General features: G+C 37.6%; 1 protein-coding gene across 3 annotated transcripts in view; it reads left to right on the forward strand.

The window, feature by feature from the left end:
• Window positions 1-5,117: 5,117 nt before the first annotated feature.
• The window catches only part of myo1g (myosin IG), a 135,948-nt gene continuing 116,013 nt past the window's right edge, over window positions 5,118-25,052 (forward strand). The window contains exons 1-4 of one of the 3 annotated variants that reach the window (XR_009822148.1): window positions 5,118-5,268; window positions 5,364-5,508; window positions 16,556-16,764; window positions 16,889-16,982. Coding sequence is in view for 2 of the 3 variants with exons in the window: in XM_062029560.1 (XP_061885544.1) it covers window positions 5,414-5,508; window positions 16,556-16,764; window positions 16,889-16,982 (398 nt within the window). In the remaining variant the exon portion in view is untranslated. Of the gene's footprint in view, window positions 5,269-5,358; window positions 5,509-16,555; window positions 16,765-16,888; window positions 16,983-25,052 lie in introns of those variants that run through there. The other 2 variants (XM_062029560.1, XM_062029561.1) reach the window with 2 other exon arrangements.

Genomic DNA, 25,052 nt, shown 5'->3' on the forward strand with positions numbered 1-25,052 from the left:
TGAGCCCACACTGGCTTTGCACTTTCCTGAAGTGTCTGCTAGAAAAATGTGAGGCAGTTTGAGGCCCTGCTTGTGACTCTACTTAGCAGGGTTATAGGTACGCCTCCTACAAGGTCGCCATTGCTAACCCATTCATTTATTTCCATGCTTGGCTAAAGACTAATGTTGACATGACAAAATATGTTACAGGAATGACGAGGTGAAGCAAAGGTGTGTGTCCTGCCTTCCAACTGACCTGTGGGACAAAGTAGAGAATTCAGGTTAGTTTCAGTAGTATAACACGGGCCAGGTGTACATGGACAACATTTATTTCATCTGATCATCATTCAAATTACAATGTTTTCTTTTTACGTGGACCCTAAAAAACTATCTGTATATGGCTGTATTTTCATGCATCACACAGTAAATCGGAATACTTTACTTTGACATGCGCAGAACATAACACAAACGGAAAGGTGTGTTGTTGGCCTTGGCGCCATCTTTTGGACGAGTTTGTGCTCCTGCAGGTGCTAAAGGAACGGTTGACTTCCACGGTAAACAAACTTTGTGTGTTTCTGCTTGTACGACGTTATCACAGTAGGGTTGGGTATCGTTTGAATTTGAACGATTCCGATTCCGGTTCTTTGTTTCGATTCCGATTCCTGACGATCCTCGATTCCGATTCTTTTAAGAGGCAGGGTCAAAAAAAAGTTTAGGATATTTTAAATGAGCTAGCTAACCTACAGTCTTTCTGAATGAAATATCAACCATCAATTTTAGTTCTATTAACTTTTTATGAACTTTACTATAAATTCCTCACAGGGCTGTTTAAAGGGCTTTGTAAATAAAGTTGGTATGGTATGGTTTTCAACTAGAATATAAATATCAAATCTATGAACTTGAATATAAATATTATAAATTATGAATACATTTTCCCAGGGGTACACTTTCCTCAAGAGAGCTTTATTTTTGAAAACCTCATGAAAACACATTTACACACACAAGTGTATGATGCTGCAGGTACTTAAAAATGTTACCGTGCTCCCACTGATGGGCTAACCTGGTGCAGAAAAGCAAATAAACAATAAGAAACAACTTGCAAAATCCAGTCCAGATTAGCAGCAGGTACAGTATAAAATCAGAGACAATTCTTGTTTAAGAAAATGACCATATCCGCCTTCTCAGGCAGGATGCGTGAGCGTTCTGGACAGATAGTGTCTCCTGCTGCGGAAAATACACGTTCGCTGGGTGTGGAAGAAGCTTGAAAGCGCGATCTGACAGCAAAGGATAAGTCTTTTGTTGGTTCCACCGGACCACCACCATGCAGCAGGGTCGTCAGACATAAGTATCGGTGGAACGTCCTGGTACATCTGCAGCTCTCTCTCCACTCGTTTCTTGATGGACATGGAGCTCTGTTATTTCGCGGTTTATTCTTTTTTTTTTTGTAAAGTAAAGCCACACTTTCGACCGCCGACGCCCGCTATCCATGCTTGAGCTTGACTGACTCGCTCGGCTATGTGGGCGCTTCTTCGTTGGTGCTCAGCGGCTTCTTCTTCCGGTTCGGCTGACTTTTTTTTTTTTTTTTTTTTCCCCCGGTCGGCGGACTGGTATCGAAAATAGGAATCGAAATTTAAGCTTTTGAACGATACCGGGAGAATCGGAAAGTTAGTCCCGGTTCCAATCGATACTCGATACCCAACCCTATATCACAGTATTTGTTTTTCTTTCTGTTCACTGCTTTTGTTTTACCTCTCTTTTTGAAATGTAGTTCTGTGCCATTTATGTTATAAGTTGCCGCGCGTCGTCATGTTACGACATTCTGCGTATGTGTCTGAGGCTAGCAGTTAGCACTTGGAGTTGCTGTAATGTCGTGAATAAAACGGCTCGTTAAGATGACAACTTTTATAGTTGACACGTGACACTCCATACCACACTTTTCGTTTTGCTCGTTTGTTTCAAAGCAACAAAGTCAACAGTATATAACGCTACGTCTGTACATGTTGAATACGCAGAGACAGCAGCAAGACATTTTGTTCATTCCAAGACTACTCAATTTAGTCCCCGCTGGAACCACCAAAGATATGCGCAGTAAGGATAATTCTAACCCGAATTTCGGAAGATGTTTATGTGCTACAATCCGAATGACTTGTGGCATCAACCACCTGTCTCGGTTGGAATGAAATTTTCATCCGAACGTTTGTGATCGGGTCAGAATATTCCGAATGGCGTGTGTACTATAAGCATTTTTATTCCGGTTAGGCTTTTAATCCAGTTAAATGTGTCCATGTGCACATATCTATTGATTAGAGATGTCTGATAATGGCTTTTTTGCAGATATCCGATATTCCGATATTGTCCAACTCTTAATTACCGATTCAGATATAAACCGATACCAATATATACAGTCGTGTAATTAACAGTTTATTATGCCTAATTTTGTTGTGATGCATTAAACAATGTAACAAGGTTTCCCAAAATAAATCAACTCCAGTTGAGCGACGTCAGACGTGCACAATGTAGCCCCACCAGCGGAACATCTGTCCCAAACATGACTAAATAACAAGTTACATTTCTTATTATAATGAAATGACAGCAGTCATTTCCATTAGGTTATTTTCTAATACAAATGTTTTGGGCCACTTGCAATGACAATAACACAAAATATGGATTTTCATGAGCTGTGTATTAGTATTGTATGTCTGGTTGGGGGTCCTGCTTTGGAAACAATTTGTACCCCTTTCAGATATCGCATTTAGTTCCCATTAAAACATTCACATGTTGCACAATGAGATGTAAGCATGGGATCATGTGTACGATCCTGTAACTTTGTTTGTACAATATATTTTTACTAGTATTTCTTTAACATAACATCATTTCCTGATTTAATATTTATAAATGAAGAATCTTAAAAAATGACAGTAGAATAGGCACACATTTGATTGGTAAATCATAGTGTAACGACCTGGAATTACATGTTGTGTGATGTCAGAGTTGTCTGACTTTTTGTGTGGCTGTAAACGCATCACTGGCTGAGTGCCTTAAGTGCATGCATCTTCTCTGACTTTGTTCTTTGCTTAAGTGTCTGCTAGAGAGATTAGGTTGATGGAGGCCCTGCACGGTCCCTTTTAATAGCAGGGTTATAGGAAAAATAGTAAATATTGATCATTGTTTACCATCTTCCTTGATGTTGATTCTACATGGAGGAACTAGAGTAACAAATGCATTTCTTCTCTACACAGAAAAGGGCAAACATTCAGTCAAGTGAGCGTTTTTATTTGTAGTATGGCGCCCTCTAGTGGCAGGTAGATCAGTTAACACTACATTCATAGCTTGCATTTAGTCATATTTAATAATAATGGACAATACTCCAAATACTGTCTCCAGATGTTAGTGTATTGATTTGATGAATCATTTTTGTAAAATATAGTGAAAGTATAACAAAGTATTTTCTTGATTTTGTTTTTTAAAGGGTTGCACGACTGGCTGGACAGAAAAGGGTGCTGCTGATTTTCATACCCGGACCATGAAAAGGGTTCACTGCATGATGCCTCCTTGAAGTAGCCTGGATGTCAAAGGTGCCTTTGAGGCCAATTGTGGATGAACTTAAGCCACAGAAGGAATCTACATTGCAAGACTCTTTACTTGTAGGTAGGCAGTTAAATTCATGTCCAGTCGTTTATTGCTGTTACCGTAATTTCCGGACTATAAGGCGCTACTTTTTCCCCTCGTTCTGGTCCCTGCGGCTTATGTACGGCCTGTTCTTCTCCGACACCGACGAAGAGGATTTCGGTGGTTTTAGTACGTAGGAGGAAGACGATGACACAATGATTAAAGAATGACTTTTCATATACCGGTAGGCTGGTTATTTTGATAAAGTACAGGCGAGCACTTTGTATTACTTTGCACCGTTGTATTATTTGTACTCTGCACGAATGCTGTTTGCCATGTCAAAGATGTGAAAGTTTGATTGAATGATTGAAGGATTTATTGTTAACAAATGGGACGCTTTGCGTTCCCAAAGAGTCATCTCTGTCCCGACAATCCCCTCCGTGGTAGCAGGAACCCCTATATACTACGGTAATTACACATCAAAACCCTGCGGCTTATAGTCTGGTGCGGCTTATATATGGAGCAATCTGTATTTCCCCCTAAATTTAGCTGGTGCGGCTTATAGTCCGGAAATTACGGTAATTGGTTCTGGGCCCGCTTGTGGTAAGTTATTTTCCGTGAAGATATTACAGATACACATATTTCCATAGCCAGAGCATAAACAACTTTGTTTATGACCTTCTCAATACAGTTTTTAACATGAGAGCCCCAGCACCCACATGGTCACTATTGGACTTGTTTGATCCATATTGTAGACATAATAGAAAATACATATCCATTTATCCATTTTCTACCGCTTGTTCCTTTTGGGGTCGCGGGGGGTGCTTGAGCACTCGGGCGGAAGGCGGGGTACACCCTGGACAAGTCGCCACCTCATCACAGGGCCAACACAGATAGACAGACACATAAAAAAATAAAATAAAAGACTATTTGAGAGTAGTTCATTAATGGTGCTCACAAATGTGGAAGACACGACAAAGCAGGCTTTGTACGACAGCAAGTTTTGATTGGGACTTTGCCAGTAAAATATGCCAAAGCAGACTTATTTTACGATCCTGAATTGGTCCTGTAGTGCATTTATCACAGAATGCACAATTCCTTTATATTTTGGAACTAACCTCTTGTACTACTGATTCTTTAGTTCTTTTGGCCATTTTTATGCTTAATAAACGCTTATTTTGGGCCACAATGACCAAAATATGCGATGCAGTAAAACTGCAAAGTTTGAAGCACGATGTGACGAGAGACAAGATGTATGAATATCAGAATCATCCAATGTTTGCTTGTGAGTAAGAAATAAATGTTTTTTTTTTTACATTGAATTGGGGTCTCTTTTTGTTCTTGGTACTGTATCTCTTAATTCTGTTTCACTACATATAGGATCAACTTGGAGGTAAGTAAATGAAAATAAATATCTATACATGCTTGCTCTGTTACAGTTGTGAGGAAGTTATTGTACACTCAAGATGTTCCTTGCAAAGTGTGACAGGTCCTCCTAGAAGCTGTTTCTCCAACTCCAACATTTAAAACCGACCATATAAAATAAATTTGGTCTCTGAGAGAAAGGCACTTAAGCACATGTCAGGAAGTGAAGCTGCAGAGGAGGATGCAGAAAGTGCTTTCCCGCACACGCTGACTGGCAGGATGACACGCTGCTACTTGCAGACCACAACTGCATGAGTGAGAATCCACCAAAGCGCTCGCCACGCCTCCCGCCACTCACTATCTACTCGGCCTGGCCTCTGAAGTCAGTCATACTTCTCTTTTTTTTTCAGTCACTTTCTGTTCCCTTTAAGTCTTGCCTGTCTTGGATCCAGACCAAAGGATGGCAGAGATGGAGGGCCTTGAGTTTGGGAAGTCTGACTTTGTGCTCCTGGATGAGGTGACCATGGAGCAGTTCATGGAGAATCTCAAATTGAGGTAAGACCGCTTTTTATTTGAAGGGCTACACCATGTGACACTTCCTGTTTTGTTGCCGGTAAGAAAAACTAGTAAGTCCCACACCCTTAAACCAAAAGTTACATCTGTTTAAATTTGCATCCAATCAATTGTCCAAAGAAACAGCCTACGTTAAGTAGGAGGTGGTCTACACCAACTGCATCTTGTTTTATTTCAAGTATGTAATGGTTTTGTATACATGGCAAATCATGAATTACCGTAATTTCCGGACTATAAGCCGCACCTGACTATAAGCCGCACCAGCTAAATTTAGGGGAAAATACAGATTGCTCCATATATAAGCCGCACCCGACTATAAGCCGCAGGGTTTTGATGTGTAATTAGCGTAGTATATAGGGGTTCCTGCTACCACGGAGGGGATTGTCGGGACAGAGATGACTGTTTGGGAACGCAAAGCGTCCCATTTATTAACAGTAAATCTTTCAATCATTCAATCAAACTTTCACATCTTTGACATGGCGAACAGCATTCGTGCAGAGTACAAATAATACAACGGTGCAAAGTAATACAAAGTGCTCGCCTGTACGTTATCAAAATAACCAGCCTACCGGTATATGAAAAGTCAGTCTTTAATCATTGTGTCATCGTCTTCCTCCTGCGTACTAAAACCACCCAAATCCTCTTCGTGGGTGTCGGAGAAGAACAGGCCGTATATAAGCCGCACCCTTGTATAAGCCGCAGGGACCAGAACGAGGGGAAAAAGTAGCGGCTTATAGTCCGGAAATTACGGTATGTAATTGTACCAGATTTTTGACATTAGACCAAACTAGAAATGTGTCCTGAATGTATTTAAAATTCCTCCTACCTACTATCATTATAACCACTACATTTTTATAGAGGGACTCTCATAGGCTCTTAAAGAACCATGCATTTGGTGCAGATCTGGATAAAGGTGTGGCTCCATGCTGGCTTGAAGATTTTCAGCTTTGCTCTATTTAATTGTGGCCAGGTTTACATATATTGGTCTTGGTAGAGGACTTGTCTCAAGCAAGTATTTTCAAAATCTTCCCCATTCAAAATCTTCCATAGTTTTTTTTTGTTGTACAAAATACACAGCAAATTAGTGATTGTCGTTTCCGCCACTGTCACCTTGACTAACCCACCAGGAGATGGAACCGAGTTTCATTTCCGGCTTTCAGTATGCGCGCACTCTTGTGCCATTTCCTGGCTGCTAGACACGGGTGGGTGAAATGTTGAAGTTCAGCTTTAATGTTAAAATGACAAGGAACATGAGGCCAAGATACTCTTTCGGCACACACTTCATTCAGTTTATCAAAAGTCTGACTTAAATTGTGTAAATCACATCTTCAATGATTCTTTAAAAGAAGAATTGTGTGCACAATTTTGAATTCATTTGGGATTTGGTAAACTTGACATAGGGTCGTGATTATACAGACTCAAATATACCCTAATTAGAACCAGCCTCCTCTGCAGTGAACATTTATTTTTTTAGTCAATTTTTTTGTATGTCTGGTAAATGTTTTGGGGAGGGGAAATTGCATGTTCAAAAAAGTCTACATTGTATCGTATGCATGGTTGAAATAAACTGGAACTAAACAAATAGGGTAAAAACACATAAAAACAAGGAAATAAAGAACACAAAAGATTAGAGATGTCCGATAATATCCGACTGCCAATATTATCTGCCGATTAATGCTTTAAAATGTAATATCAGAAATTATCGGTATCTGTTTCAAAAAGTAAAATGTATAACTTTTTAAAACACAGCTGTATGGAGTGGTACACAGACGTAGGGAGAAGTATGCCAATAAACCTTAAAGGCAAAGCCTTTGCGTTCCGCCCCAATCACATAAATATCTACAGCTTTTCACACACACAAGTGAATGCAAGGCATACTTGGTCAACAGCCTTACAGGTCACACTGAGGGTGACCGTATAAACAACTTTAACACTGTTACAAATATGCGCCACACTGTGAACCCACACCAAACAAGAATGAAAAACGCATTTCGGGAGAACATCCGCACCGTAACACAACAGAACAAATACCCAGAACCCCTTGCAGCACTAATTCTTCCGGGACGCTACAATATACACCCCCCTCCCCAACCCGGCCCACCTCAACCTCATGCTCTCTCAGGGAGAGCATGTCCCAAATTCCAAGCTGCTGTTTTGAGGCATGTTAAAAAAAATAATGCACTTTGCGACTTCAATAATAAATATGGCAGTGCCATGTTGCCATTTTTTCCATAACTTGAGTTTATTTATTTTGGAAAACCTTGTTACATTGTTTAATGCATCCAGCGGGGCATTAGGGATGATGTTTGATAAGAAATTATCGAGTTCGAGCCTATTATCGAATCCTCTTATCGAACCGATTCCTTATCGATTCTCTTATTGAATCCAGATAGGTTGTTGTACATGGAAAAAAACACAATATTTGGTTTAACAAAAGCTCACTTTTATTTTATAAGAAAATAAATAAAAATGAATAAATAAATATTGACTGTTACCCCCCTAAAAAAAAAAATTGACTGTTGTTACCCAAAGTATATTAAGTGGGATTTTTCAGAAAAACAAAAATATACAGTAACACAAAAACAACCTGTCTCTGTGATCACTATAGGTGTATAAATAATAATATAGTGTTAAATAAAATCAGTCCCTTGGGCACAAAACTGAAAATAATACAGCTCTCCAAAAAGTGCACTTTTGCTGCTATTGGAACATACTAACTACACATACAAACAATCCAAGACGTCTAATAAAGTTCCAAAGCAGATTAATCCATTTAGGCTCTTTATTGTTGTTAATCTTGCTTTGTCTTTTCCTATCTTTACTTTTGTCTTGCACTGGACTGTTATTTTTAAAAAAAACTGAAATACACACAATGACAAATGTATAAGCTATGTGATTCAATTAACGTACTCAAATTTAATACACAATATGTAAATATTAGCTTCACACAAATATACAGTACTATCATCAAACAAATACTTCTGAGTGTTGAAACTATTTCGATGGTGGAAATACACGACTGGCAGCCATTTTAAGTCCTCAAATCATCCATTGAAACAGTGCACAAAAATCGTTTTTCAATAAACATCTTAGTATCAAATTTAACCACTTTCCACCTTAATATTGAGTTACATAAACAAGATAAACAGTTTACTTACAGACTTATCTTTTCCAAGGCTTGTAAGACCTAACACAACTTGTCTACTTCTCAATTGTCTCATGAACTGAACTGACATGTCTACCCCGGAAGTGGCCAGACTAATGACGCGTAGTATTTTCATATCGCCACAAGGTGTCAGTAAGAGTCTACAATCAAATGGGCATAATATTGCCCATTTGGGATTCGTTCCCAGGAATTCGAATAAAGAACCAACTCTTTTTCTTTACTATAGTGGCCTCAATAACGGGTACCGGTTGTCAAAAAGGGATTCGAGTCAGAGGACTCGGTTCTTTTCTTATCGAACAACCGGGAAAACCGGTTTCGAGCATCATCCCTACGGGGCATCACAACAAAATTAGGCATAATAGTGTGTTAATTCCACGACTGTGTATATCGGTATTGGTTGATATCGGAATCGGTAATTAAGAGTTGGACAATATCAGGATATTGGCAAAAAAGCCATTATCGGACATCTCTACAAAAGATATTAAGAGGACAGAGCTGATGAAACCAGCTGCCATTTCAGCGGCGCCATTTCTACATACAGCTACAAAAGTAAAACGAGAAACCAAAAATGAGCATCAAATAAATCCATATTGCTCACATACGATTGTACTACGCATAGACAACCAACAAAACACTTGCCCTGCAGAGGCCTCTGTGACTAGAGACCACAACAGACCCAACAAAGTGACCGAGAGACCCAAATCCGTCTTAACCTCTTAAGGCCCAAGCTGTTTGTTTACATGCTTTTTTTAGTTTCTCTTTGCTATTTGGGCTTATTGGACCCTAATTAGAATAAAAACTAAGAATAATCTTTTGATATGATGTACTTAGTCCATAAGTAACAAACGTGTACTTCATGTTTAGTGACATGCTAATTCTTATTTTTACACTTTTTTCCAAATTGCATTGTATGTTATACTCTTCTGACACCACCAGATGGCAGTATAAGTGTCCACATAAGGAGCCATAAGACCCCAATTCAGTAGTGTACACAATTTTGGAAATAAGAGCTAAAAGGTGCTGTCCACGCATGTGGCCACTAAGCCTTTAGAGGTTTTTAAGGCTGCTCACCAGCTCCTGGCCAATGTCCGGTCCGATACAGGCTCATCCAGCCAAGACTCAGTGAAGCTCGTCCATCCCAATGCTCAACACCAGCTTCGCAGCCCCGTCTCTTCCAGCACATCCCCACTGGAACCTCATTTCTGTTAACGCGGACTCCAGAGACTCCGATACAATGAACCGAGCAAAGGCAAAAAGGCTCCCCCCGAGGCAGATCCACAAGTCCACAAAAAAGCACCAAAAAGCAGCACTGAAGTCACGTAAACCGGCAGTCCAGAAGAAACTCGAACTAAAAGGCAAAAGCGCACATGAAAACAAGAGGGTAACATCAAGCATACTAAGGAGGGCACACAAGAGCACAGAGGTCGTGCAACCAGCAGCCATCTTTAGCAGGGCCGGCCCGTGGCATAGGCCGTATAGGCAAATGCTAAGGGCGCCGTCCATCAGGGGGCGCCATGCCAGTGCCACAAATGTTGGAGGAAAAAAAAAAAAAAGTTGGTACTATTATTTCTAAATACATAAAATAATCCCACGTTAATTAAAATGCAAAGTAAAGCCTATTTAATAGAAATATTATTTGTTACAACATTACGCGCCCCCCCCCTTCCCGTATCATGACTCTTTTTGGACGTCACCACATAAAAAAATCAACACAAGATGTCAAAAAGGCCAAAACTGTCAGGTGCCCAGGGGAGAAAAGAAGAGGAGAAACAAGAAAAAGACAGAGGTAGCAGGTAGGTAACGTTAGCCTACATGAAATTATTTGTCTGTTACAGAATGTGATAGTAACCTGGCTTTTTAGCATTAAGCTAATGTTACATGATTCGGCAATTGCTAATCAATAAATAGCTAGTTCTGTTTTAACGTCGTGTTAATATTGTGGAGGGGGCTAAATTGTTATGGAAAATAATAATGTAACGTTAGGTAATTACAGTACTCCCTGGTGTACAGTAATTTGTAAGTCATTCTAGTTAATGCAATATTAAAAAGCACAAATAGAGAACTCTGTAGGATCCCCTTTTTTGTAATATAGTTGTTAAAGTCATACTGGTTTGATATCTTGTTTTGTGCAGTGCCTTATTTATATTGTATTTTTAATTTATTTTATGCAACTTGTTGACACGTTTTATTTTATGTTTATGTATGTAAAAAATATTGTATTTCATATATTTATTTTTTGTATTTATCCATATTTTTTTTTTATCTTGTTAACTATTCTGATTGTTAATTTGCTTTCTTTAAGTTAAAAAAAAAGGTCAAAGACAAAGCTATTTGGTTTCTTGTGAGTATATACACTTCACTGCCGATGTGGGGGGGCGCCACCTAAAATCTTGCCTAGGGCGCCAGATTGGTTAGGGCCGGGCCTGATCTTTAGGATCATCTCGTAGCATTATCACTGGGGGACGAGGCTAAACCTGTTGATCATTTAGAGCAGGGGTAGGGAACCTGTGGCTCTTTTGATGACTGCATCTGGCTCTCAAATAAATCTTAGCTGACGTTGCTTAACACGATCAGTAATGAATAATTCAGCTGGTAATCACAGTGTTAAAACTAACGTTCAAAATATAAAACATTCTCATGCATTTTAATCCATCCATCCATCCATTTTCTACAGCCCCTGTTCAAGAAGTCTCATTAATGGTAAGAAGTATTTTATTTATTATTGGTTAGCCTCAGAATAACAATGTTATTGAAAAGAATAAGAGACTTATTATACTCTTGAAAATGTTGGTCTTACTTAAAAATGCACGCATTTAGCTGTATTCAGTGTTAAAAAATATTATATGGCTCTCACGGGAATACATTTTAAAATATTAGGCTTTCATGGCTCTCTCAGCCAAAAAGGTTCCTGACCCCTGATTTAGAGCAAGCATGCTAACGCTAAGCCAGATAGAATCAACGGAAGAAATACTGTATGTGCATAGTAAACTTTTAAGTGTGGATGGAACCACTTTATAGCCGAAAGTAAGCAAATATTAACAAAATAAAAGTCTAAAAAAAAAAAGGGTAATGTCACAACTGTTGGTGTGTCAGCATTGTCGACAACGCATAAGAGGAGGAAGCATCGATGCATAAATTGGTGGTGTCGATACCAAGGGTATTATCGGTATATGGTTGATACTAAAGTGATTAGGGTCAATGTTTTTCTCAAAATCATTCTTTGTTGTTTTTGTTAACGTTTACAAACTCATGGAATAATTCCCTAGACACAGGAAGACTTGGAGGGCAAAAACCAAAGTATTTAAATTAGGGATGCGTTAAAATGTAATATCGGAAATTATCGGTATCGGTTTTTTATTATCGGTATCGTTTTTTTTATTTATTTTTTTTTTATTTTATTTTTTTTTATTAAATCAACATAAAAACACAAGATACACTTACAATTATTGCACCAACCCAAAAAACCTCCCTCCTCATTCACACAAAAGGGTTGTTTCTTTCTGTTATTAATATTCTGGTTCCTATATTATATATCAATATATATCAATACAGTCTGCAAGGGATACAGTCCGTAAGCACACATGATTGTGCGTGCTGCTGGTCCACTAATAGTACTAACCTTTAACAGTTAATGTTACTCATTTTCATTAATTACTAGTTTCTATGTAACTGTTTTTATATTGTTTTACTTTCTTTTTTATTCAAGAAAATGTTTTTAATTTATTTATCTTATTTTATTTTATATCTTTTTTTTAAAAGTACCTTATCTTCACCATACCTGGTTGTCCAAATTAGACATAATAATGTGTTAATTCCACGACTGTATATATCGGTTGATATCGGTATCGGTCATTAAAGAGTTGGACAATATCGGAATATCGGATATCGGCAAAAAGCCATTATTGGACATCCCTAATTTAAATGAATAGATGGTTTTTGCTTTTGTTGAGTTATTGTGTACTTTTGACTTTGTTTTTTGCCAAACAATTGTATGTAATAAAGGAGATTAAGAAACTCATTTTAAGTATAGTGTTGATATTGTTAAGATGTCAACGCCCACCATAAAACGTTTTTTAAATATATAGTTAATACATGCGATTCGTATTGGTATCGTAACAATCGAGAATCGGATCTCAAAGTTCACATAGATGTTTGAAAAGCTGTTTGCTGGTGAACTAGATAGTGGATGTACTGTGTGTGTGTATAAAACGTCATGCGGAATAGGAGTTTGTCAAATGTAAAGAAGTGTCTCTGCGGAGGTGCAGTCAGTAAAATATGTAAAAGAGCATCATCTTGCCGCATTTATGTTTTTACTTCCAGTGTTAATTTTGACAGCTGTTTTTAATTTAGTTAACAGTCTTTTGACGAATACAGTACAGGCCAAAAGGTTTGGACACACCTTCTCATTCAATGAGTTTTCTTTATTGTCATGACTATTTACATTGTAGATTGTCCCATCAAAACTATGAATGAAAACACGTGGAGTTATGTACTTCACAAAAAAAGGTGAAATAACTGAAAACATGTTTTATAGTCTATTTTTTTCAAAATAGCCCCCTTTGCTCTGATTACTGCTTTGCACACTCTTGGCATTCTCTCCATGAGCTTCAAGAGGTAGTCACCTGAAATGGTTTTCACTTCACAGGTGTCAGTTTTGCTGCCTTCAGTGACAATCTACAATGTAAATAGTCATGAAAATAAAGAAAACGCATTGAAATTATTTTCACTTCACAGGTGTCCGTTTTGCTGCCTTCAGTGACAATCTACAATGTAAATAGTCATGAAAATAAAGAAAACTCATTGAAATGAGGTGTGTCCAAACTTTTTCCCTTTACTGTATCTATTTTAGTTTTAGTCCAGTTTTAGTCGACGTAATTTCTCAACCTTTTTGTCGACTAAAATCACAGCACATTTTGTCGACTAAAATATAAAATACATCGGTCAACGCGTCTTTGAAGTTGTCTTGAAGCACTTATACTATTATTGCATAGTTGTTCCAATTCGTCCGAAAGGGAGTAGTAAAAAGCAGTTGATTTAATCCCGCCCCTTTTTCCATTTTTAAACAATTCACAACACATTAGCTCACTTACTATTTCAATCTGTAACACAAGCACCTAAATAAATACATTCATTTCAGTAATGTTGACATAATCTTGTGATTCATATCATTTGCTAAATATGTGTTGGATGATATTGTCTCAATTCTAAATAACGTTTAGTGTTATTCTTCCTTGAACTATGGGGAAATAACTACAAAAGTACACTTCACTCATTAACGGTGTTACAAAAAAGATCAGTTAGAATAATACATAATGTTGGATATAGAGAACATACAAACCCTTTATTCATTGAATCAAAAATACTGAAATTCCACAACATAGTGAATTTGCAAACAGCTAAAATTATACACAAAGCAAACTACAATCTGCTACCCAAGAATATACAACACTTCTCAACAAACGAAGAGAAATATAATCTTAGAGAAAAATTTAATTTAAAACATTTGTACGCACGTACAACACTTAAGACCTTCAGTATGTGGAATCAAATTATGGAATAACCAAATAAATCAAGAAACTCTGCAAACTTAGTGTTTACAAAGAAGAAGAACCGTGATAAACATTCTGAATTTATTTCATCCATCCATTCATTTTCTAGATAATCTTACTCATCTCACCATATGAAATATAACTTACTTCACCAATTGTTATTTATGTATGTATTTATTTTTATTGTTATTACTTACGGAGTATATTGTGAATACATTGAGAACAGGAAGTAAACAAAAGTTTTAGCAACTATGTAAAGGAAAAGGGGTAGGATTAAATAAGCTCTGCTTCTTCCTACTCCTTTTCGAACATGTTGAATAGAGAAACTGGAAATTGTGATGTATCATGTTGTATGCATGCATGTTCCCAATAAACTAACACTATGCATTTGAACAGTTTCTTAGAGTGGTCCATATTAAATTGTCTAACGTTTTTGTTAAACAATGTACTGTAATTTAATTCCACATATTGATCTACTAGAGGTTTGAAATGTGTGCACCTTTAAGTAAACATTTTCTCTAAGGTTGTATTTCTCTTGTTGAGAAGAAATGTTGTACAATATTGAGTAGTAGGTTATAATTTGCTTTGTGCAAAATGTTAGCTGTTTGTAAATGCACAAAATCATGGAATTTCAATACTTTTGGTTTAAAAAAAAAAAAAGTTTAGATATTGTCTATCCAACATTATGTATTATTCTGACTTATTATAACACGGTTAGTGAATGAAGTGTATTTTTTTTGTTATTTCTCCATATTTCTACACAATAACTCAAGTATGGAAACACCAGCAAGCAGCAGGGAATATTGAGTGATTTTTGGTCTAGAACATATTTTGCCGGTGGCGGGCCGTGCATTTCACACACAGGCCTTCAGTGATGTCCTAATGAGTCTGACTTTAAAGAATACCTCTCGTAATACCATCATTTAATTTACGCTTTACACCACTGCAGTGTTTACCACACATTCATTTATTTGTGGCGGCCCGCCACGAAAGAATTACGTCCGCCACAAATAAATACATTTTTTTTTTTAAAAAACTTGGTTTTTTTTGTCCTGTCCAGCTTCTCAGGCAAATCATATAGTTGATGTAGATGCCCATATAGGCTGTTCAGATTTACTTTACTAAAGAGAAGTGTAGGATACTTCTCTTGTTGCCTTATTTGTATTTGACCACTACTGTTTTCTGTTTATTTGTTACTGACTGTGGCAGGACACCTCTGCCTCTGTTTCACTTTATGTTGCTGGTAAATAATATGGTTGTAGTAGTAGGCTAAAGTTAAATGATTTAGTATGCACTAATTAAAGGGGCAGAGCTTTAAGAGACATTTTATATTTTATATTTTATAAGATATATTTTTTGTAAGAACCAAAATTAATAAATATATTTCAGTGAATAACTTATTGTTCAAATCTGTATATAAATATGTACATAAAGTGTTTTAATTATATTGTAAAATGGATGGATGGACGTTTAAAACAAAACTGTTATTATTAATTAGTAAGTATACATTTTTTTAGCCTTTTTAGAGAAAATCATATTGTAGTAAATTATGCAAATTACTCGATGATGTCATGGTGACCACGCCCCCACCACCACAGGTATCTTGGCAGTTTATGGGAAACACTGCACTGCATCCGACGCTTTGCATTGGACTTGGTGATGTATGGCTTAGATGCAGCTGCTCGGCCGTGGAAACCCATTCCATGAAGCTCTCTGCGTACTGTACGTGGGCTAATTGGAAGGTCACATGAAGTTTGGAGCTCTGTAGCAAGTGACTGTGCAGAAAGTCGGCGACCTCTTTGCACTATGTGCTTCAGAATCCGCTGACCCCTCTCTCTCAGTTTACGTGGCCTACCACTTCGTGGCTGAGTTGCTGTTGTTCCCAAACTCTTCCATTTTCTTATAATAAAGCAGACAGTTGACTTTGGAATATTTAGGAAATTTCACGACTGGATTTGTTGCACAGGTGGCATCCTATGACATTTCCACACTGGAAATCACTGAGCTCCTGAGAGCGGCCCATTCTTTCACAAATGTTTGTAGAAACAGTCTCCATGCTTAAGTGCTTGATTTTATACACCTGTGGCCGGGCCAAGTGATTAGGACACCTGATTGTGGATAGGTGGCCAAATACATTTGGCAATATAGTGTATATTTAAAACTACAGACTTTAATGTTGACCCTTGTAATTTAGATATTCAAACTTGTATTTAGAAAGCATATCCCAACATTGATGTGACAATAATTCCCCCGATGAGAGTATGTGGAGAGAAAAAGCCATCAATGTAACCTTTTTTGTTGTTGTTGTTGCCAGGTATGAGAAAGGTCGGATCTACACTTACATCGGAGAAGTGGTGGTGTCCGTGAACCCGTATCGACAGATGGACATTTACGGGAAAGATAGGATCGATGCGTATCGTGGTCGCGAGCTGTACGAAAACCCGCCTCACCTCTTTGCGGTGGCTGATGCTGCCTACAAGGCCATGAAGAGACGAGCCAAAGACACCTGCATTGTCATATCAGGTCGGTCCTCTTACTTCATTTTGATCTCTTCCCAGTATGGTGGGATTGACACATGTGTTTTATTATTTATTATTTATTATGATTGTTTTGCTGTATGTTATTGCACAACCATTGTGTGTTTTAGGTGAAAGTGGCGCTGGGAAAACAGAAGCCAGTAAATACATCATGCAGTACATTGCAGCCATCACAAACCCCAGTCAGAGGGCAGAGGTGGAAAGGTAAAGCGTTTTTTTAAGCTCTTTTCTACATTACTTACCGTAGAAATATTAAAGTGACTTGTATATGGTGTAGACCAGAGCTGGGCGGGGCTACATTGAGAGAAGAAAATGTGTCTGGGGGGGCCAAGGTGTATGTGTGTGTGTATATAAATGATATATACCATATTTTTCGGACTATAAGTCACAATTTTTTTCATGGTTTGGCCGGGGGTGCGACTTATACTCAGGAGCGACTTATGTGTGAAATTAACACATTACCGTAAAATATCAAATAATATTATTTACCGTAGCTCATTCACGTAAGAGACTAGACGTATAAGATTTCATGGGATTTAGCGATTAGGAGTGACAGATTGTTTGGTAAACGTATAGCATGTTCTATATGTTATAGTTATTTGAATGACTCTTACCATAATATGTTACGTTAACATACCAGGCACGTTCTCAGTAGGTTATTTATGCCTCATATAACGTACACTTATTCAGCCTGTTGTTCACTATTCTTTATTTATTAAGGACCGCAAGTCCCTTTGTAAAGGAATCCCAAAGGGAGTCCTTTGCAATGGTACAGAGGACCCTATTGTTATTGTAAGGTTTTATTTATTCTTTCTTTTTTCTTCCGCAGCTTTGCGCACTACTTTGCCCCCCTTAACATGCTTCAAAACTCACCAAATTTGACACACACATAAAAAAACGCGAACAAAACTCTTTAGTCAAAAAACCAAACCCCAAAACTCAAAATTGCGCTCTAGCGCCCCCTAGGAAGAAAACTGCCTGTAACTCCCAGTACGAATGTCGTAGAGACATGAAACAAAAACCTCTATGTAGGTCTCACTTAGACCTACATTTCATAATTTGACATCCTCGGGCAAAAACCAACAGCAAGTTGGCAATTCTCCCTTCAAGACAACAATTTACTAAAAACACTAATTTATACCTCTTTGAGCTGTAATTTGACCCCCTTAAAATACTTCAAAACTCACCAAACTCTGGTGGAAATTGCGATCTAATGAAAAACAGGAACCCCAATACTCAAAATTGCGCTATAGCGCAATTTTTGAATAAAACAGGGACAAAACTGCTTGTCACTTCTGGTAGGAACGTCTTAGAGACATGAAACAAAAACCTCTATGTAGGTCTCACTTAGACCTACATTTCATAGATTGACATCCTTCAGCAAAAATCAACAGGAAGTTTGATATCCCCCCTTCAAAACAAAATTTTTGTAAAAAGCGGTCACCATACATCAAACATTATCTCCTCTGAGCGCGTTTGTCTTTTCGGCTTCAAACTACTACAGGAGAGAGATTGAACCCTTCTGATTGAAGGATACTCAAAGAGTTTTGATAAGTGCTACGGTTTTGATTTTACGAGCCTTCAAAGAACCACTGCGCTGATGCTGCTCCGCTGCTGTGATTTTACGAGCCTTCAAAGAACCACTGTTCCGCTGCGCTGATGCTGCTGGTGTTTCAAGATGGCTGCTTAAAAGCAGGAAGGTAGGCACACTACACAAAAGTATTGGGACATTTAGGACTACCACTGGACAAAAGTATTGGGACACTAAGAACTAACTCTGGACAAAAGTATTGGGACACTAAGAACTAACTCTGGACAAAAGTATTGGGACACTAAGGACTAACACTGGACATAAGTTTTTGGACACTTAGGACTAGCACCTGCCAAATATGCGGGCCCGACCAATGCTGCTTGCAGCTTTAATTTTAAATTGCCTTTCAAATGTGTATTCTTGGTGTTGGCTTTTATCAAATAAATTTCCCCAAAAAATGCGACTTATACTCCAGTGCGACTTATATGTTTTTTTCCTTCTTTATTATGCATTTTCGGCCGGTGCGACTTATACTCCGGAGCGACTTATACTCCGAAAAATACGGTACACATTTAGCTGTACAAATCTGCTGTACAGTATGTGTGTTTGGGTCCCTTTTTTCAGGAACAGAACGTTCTAAAAAAGTTAAGACAGACCACCTCATAAAAAGCGGAATGGAATTTTACAGTTTTTTACTGAATGGGACACCCAAAATGTACATGAAAATAAAGAAAGTGGGATTTACAATGTTAACTAAGAACAATAAAACACTGAATATTAGCACATGAACGTCACTCCTCTTACTTCTCAGACCAGCTCCTCCATAGACATCTTTTACAATCAAGTAAAAAACAGCAAAATAAGAATGCAAAGTGTAATAAACACCCACAATATGATATATTATCACGTAAAAATCTGCTCCCGCATCTGTTCCTGACACATGCGTTTGGGGCTGGCTGCTCTGAAAACAAACCCCGCCCACTCTGCTTTTTTCCTGGTCTGAGCTGCTGTGACGTAGATTACTGTAATAACTCGAATATCACTCAAAAGCGTAGATTTCAACCATTGAAATACTTTCTGTAGTTCAAGACTTACGGTCATTTAAAAACAACACTGCACATCATAATGGCGGCGACAGTTTTTATGTTAAAGGTCTAAAAAAATCATAACAATCACAATCATAACTCCTATTGCAGTGAAGCCTATTCAAAACTGGTATGCCGCTTCGGCATTAATTGAAAAAGTACATAAACCACAAAACTGGGCAAAAACTATGAAAACACAAATGTTCTTTAGAAACTATATCTTTGTGGAAAATGTTTGGCTGAAATATAAACTTAAAAAGTACGGTCGATTTAGAAATACGACTTTTAAATTTGTCAGGATGACGGCGTTCGCACCGATGCTAAATTAGCAATTATCTCTATGGGCTTTTGAATGGAGGTGGCCACAATGCTGCTAGACCAAACTAAAACTATGTTGACTCACTGCTGCCTGGACGTTTAGCAGACACACAGTTTAATTGTATCCATGAGGCGAGTCAAGTCAATAAAGTAGAACCAGCAAACACCTGCACTGCACCACAACCAAAGTGATGATCATCTGAGGACGTCATGTGGGCCCCCCAGTCCTTGTGGTCCTAAATAACCACATTGTGTTCATGTCAGGCTGCCTCTGATTAGACACAATGCTCTCCTCCAGTTCTCACTTGAGTATGCCCCACAGGTGCTCAATTGGGTTATAAATCTGGAGACTTACTCGGCGACTCCCTTTAGCGTCAGCCATTTGTCATCTCGGAAGTGTGTTTACGCTTGTTGTCATGTTAGAAAACTGCCATGTGACCTCATTTCCGAGGAAAGGGCATGACCCTCTGCTTCAGAATGTCACAGTGTTGGAATTCCAGTTTCCCCTCAAAGAACCACGGTTCCCTAGTAGTGACCGCACTCGTGCAGCCCTAGACCATATGTGTCAAAGTCAAGGCCCGAGGGCCAGATCCGGACCGACAATGAATTATCTATGGCCATCGGGATGATATTTGATTAGTATTAAATCCGGCCCGCAGGCCAAAGCCGCCTGCTGCTGTTTTGCACGCACCAATATTTCCATCAGTGTTGGAGCTAGGAATTTTCTAAATGGGGTCCCAGGGAGCCCATCAAGTCATAAAAATGGGGTCCCACAGTACATTTGTGGGGTCCCACTTTTTTGTAACCGTTTTGAAAACAAATGATAAATGTATGCATTAGGGGTATGGGAAAAAATCGATTTGAATTCGAATCGCGATTCTCACGTTGTGCGATTCAGAATCAATTCTCATTTTTAAAAAATCGATTTAAAAAAAAAAAAAAAAAAAAAAAAAGTATTTAAAATTGTATTTTATTTATTTATTTATTTATTAATCAATCCAACAAAACAATACACAGCAATACCATAACAATGCAATCCAATTCCAAAACCAAACCCGAACCAGCAACACTCAGAACTGCAATAAACAGAGCAATTGAGAGGAGACACAAACACGACACAGAACAAACCAAAAGTAGTGAAACAAAAATGAATATTATCAACAACAGTATCAATATTAGTAACAATTTCAACATAGCAGTGATTAAAAATCCCTCATTGACATTATCATTAGACATTTATAAAATTAAAAAAAAGAACAATAGTGTCACAGTGGCTTACACTTGCATCACATCTCATAAGCTTGACAACACACTGTGTCCAATATTTTCACAAAGATAAAATAAGTCATATTTTTGTTTCATTTAATAGTTAAAACAAATTTACATTATTGCAATCAGTTGATAAAACATTGTCCTTTACAATTATAAAAGCTTTTTACAAAAATCTACTACTCTGCTTGCATGTCAGCAGACTGGGGTAGATCCTGCTGAAATCCTATGTATTGAATGAATAGAGAATCCTTTTGAATCGGGAAAATATAATTTTTGAATCGAGAATCGTGTTGAATTGGAAAAAAAAATCGATTTTGAATCGAATCGTGACCCCAAGAATCGATATTGAATGGAATCGTGGGACACCCGAAGATTCACAGCCCTAGTATGCATTATCCTGTTATCTCACATTCTATATTGTGTTTTGGAAAACGGTTGTCATAAACGATACTTCATTCATAACAAAAAAAGAATACAAAAGAAAACCAATTTTTATGCATATGTAAATGTATTCAGTTATAATAAAAATCATTCACTTTCTTCTTTTAACTTTAACGTTGCCGGTATTTTTTTTCTATATTTTTATTGTAACATTTTCAGAAAGTGCTTGTTCTATTTTTGGCCAAAGTAAGACAAAGAAAACAGTCTGAAGTTGTCTTTATTTATTAGTTTTAATGCCATGATTTTAATAGTCCGGCCCGCGTGTGCACAGATTTTCCTCCATGCAGCCCCTGAGCTAAAATGGGGTTGACACCCCTACCCCAGACCATGATGCTGCACTGTAGCGAGACACAATAAGTAGGGTTCGTACGAGTGCTTAAAAACCTTGAAAATGCTTGGATTTTAATGTTGTGTTTTCAAGGTTTGAAAAATGCTTGAATTTTGGGTGAAATACTTGGAAATATTTCTTGGCAGTCTGACTTAATAGGCTAATTATAAAATGGGAAAACAATAAAATAAGTTTCCTTAAAAATGAAAGCTACACGCTTGATATGTTGGCTTTGCACGAGCCCTTACATTAGGTTGTTGTCATGCCAGAGCCCTATATACAGCTCTGTGTCGCCCCCGAGAGGACAGTGGTGCATTGGTCCATTATGCTGGGAGGTTATCGCTTTAATGAACAAGATGTATGCATGAATTATGATACAAACAAACAAGTAAACAATAATAATTAATGTTATTTCTTGTAAGGAATGATGTATACATGAATGATGATGATACAAACAAGTAAACATTTGCAAACACCGATGACATTGAATAGTCTACAGAAACACTGCTTCATTTTCTATGCCCCATTCCGTTAATAACTGCGGGTTCAATGTTAGGCTTACACTGCAAAAAGTCAGTGTTCAAAAACAAGAAATGGAAAAAAAAAAAAATTAGGGGTATTTTATTTGAACTAAGCTAAATTATCTGCCAATAGAACAAGAACATTTGGCTTGTCAAGACTTTCCAAAACAAGTAAAATTAGCTAACCTCAATGAACCCAAAAATACCTTAAAATAAGTATATTCTCACTAATAACTGTACTACTTTGTGAGTACGTATTTTCTATTGTTTCATTGAAAATAAAACAGCAAAGTCCATTTGGCTGTCATCTGTTTTAATTATGAGACACTATTGTGTCAAAGTCATTTTTTTTTTTTTTACATGCTTGAAATAAGAAATTATTACTTTAAAAAAGTATTTTTATACTTGTGAGTAGGGATGTCCGATATTGGCGTTTTTGCCGATATCCGATATCCCAATATTGTTCAACTCTTAATTACCGATACCGATATCAACCAATACCGATATATACAGTCGTGGAATGAACACATTATTATGCCTAATTTGGACAACCAGGTATGGTGAAGGTCCTTTTTAAAAAATAAAATAAGATAAATAAATTAAAAACATTTTCTTGAGTAAAAAAGAAAGTACAACAATATAAAAACAGTTACATAGAAACTAGTAATTAATGAAAATGAGTAAAATTAACTGTTAAAGGTTAATACTATTAGTGGACCAGCAGCACGCACAATCATGTGTGCTTACGGACTGTATCCCTTGCAGACTGAATTGATATATATTGATATATAATGTAGGAACCACAATATGAAACAACCCTTTTGTGTGAATGAGTGTGAATGGGGGAGGGAGTTTTTTTGAGTTGGTGCACTAATTGTAAGTGTATCTTGTGTTTTTTATGTTGATTTAATTTTTTTAAAAAAACCCCCAAAAAACGATACCGATAATGGAAAAACCGATACCGATAATTTCCGATATTACATTTTAAAGCATTTATCGGCCGATTGTTATCGGACATCTCTACTTGTGAGTGTTGATGACACAGTTTTGCACCAGTTGATATTCTAGTTTCAAGCATGTTTTACTCAATATAGGTCATACAATCTCAACAAGCTGTAATATCTTACTGAGATCATTTAGGACCAAAACCCTTAAAACAAGTAAAACACTCTAACATCAAATCTGCTTAGTGAGAAGAATTATCATATCAGTCAGAAAATAAGTAAATATCACCCTTATTTGAGATATTTAATCTTACTTCGATTTCAGTTTTTGCAGTGTAGGTTTTAGCAGATTTTCCGTATTTTTCCTAAAGACAACATTTGGTGACCTCAAACAAGGCTATGGTTTTCGCCTTTTGAAGGGTACTGGGAAAAACTGGAAAATTGATCTTGAAAGTCCTTAAAGGCCTACTGAAATGAATTTTTTTTATTTAAACGGGGATAGCAGATCTATTCTATGTGTCATACTTGATCATTTCGCGATATTGCCATATTTTTGCTGAAAGGATTTAGTATAGAACGACGATAAAGATTGCAACTTTTGGTATCTGATAAAAAAAAGGCTTGCACCTACCGGAAGTAGCGTGACGTAGTCAGTTGAACATATACGCAAAGTTCCCTATTGTTTACAATGATGGCCGCATGAAGTGAGAGAGATTCGGACCGAGAAAGCGACAATTTCCCCATTAATTTGAGCGAGGATGAAAGATTTGTGGATGAGTAAAGTGCAAGTGAAGGACTAGTGGGGAGTTGAAGCTATTCAGATAGGGAAGATGCTGTGAGAGCCGGGGGTGACCTGATATTCAGCTGGGAATGACTACAACAGTAAATAAACACAAGACATATACATACTCTATTAGCCACAACACAACCAGGCTTATATTTAATATGCCACAAATTAATCCTGCATAAAAACACCTGCGTGTTTGTTATGCTAGCTCCTAGCTCCTCTGCTAGCTCCTAGCTCCATAGAACACGCCAATACAATTCAAACACCTGATCAACACACACAATCACTCAGCCCAAAAGACCGTTTACCTAACCCAAGGTTCATAAAGCTTATATATTTTTAAAAAGTTATGTACGTGACGCGCACATACGGTCAAGTTATCGAATGTTTAGCAGCCAAGGCTGCATACTCACGGTACCTGATATTCAGCTGGGAATGACTACAACAGTAAATAAACACAAGACATATATATACTCTATTAGCCACAACACAACCAGGCTTATATTTAATATGCCACAAATTAATCCTGCATAATAACACCTGCGTGTTTGTTATGCCAGCTCCTAGCTCCTCTGCTAGCTCCTAGCTCCATAGAACACGCCAATACAATTCAAACACCTGATCAACACACACAATCACTCAGCCCAAAAGACCGTTCACCTAACCCAAGATTCATAAAGCTTATATATTTTTAAAAAGTTACGTACGTGACGCGCACGTACGGTACGGTACGTGTTATGCTAGCTCTTAGCTCCTCTGCTAGCTCCTAGCTCCATAGAACACGCCAATACAATTCAAACACCTGATCAACACACACAATCACTCAGCCCAAAAGACCGTTCACCTAACCCAAGGTTCATAAAGCTTATATATTTTAAAAAAGTTACGTACATACGCAAAAAAAAGCCAAAGCTGCATACTCACAGTAGCACGTCTGCGTCTTTGTCATCCAAATCAAAGTAATCCTGGTAAGGGTCTGTGTTGTCCCAGTTCTCTACAGGCGTCTGTGTATCCAAGTCAAAAGTCCTCCTGGTTAGAGTCTCTGTT

Source organism: Entelurus aequoreus, linkage group LG20 (assembly GCF_033978785.1).
Source record: "Entelurus aequoreus isolate RoL-2023_Sb linkage group LG20, RoL_Eaeq_v1.1, whole genome shotgun sequence".
Lineage (NCBI taxonomy): Eukaryota > Metazoa > Chordata > Actinopteri > Syngnathiformes > Syngnathidae > Entelurus > Entelurus aequoreus.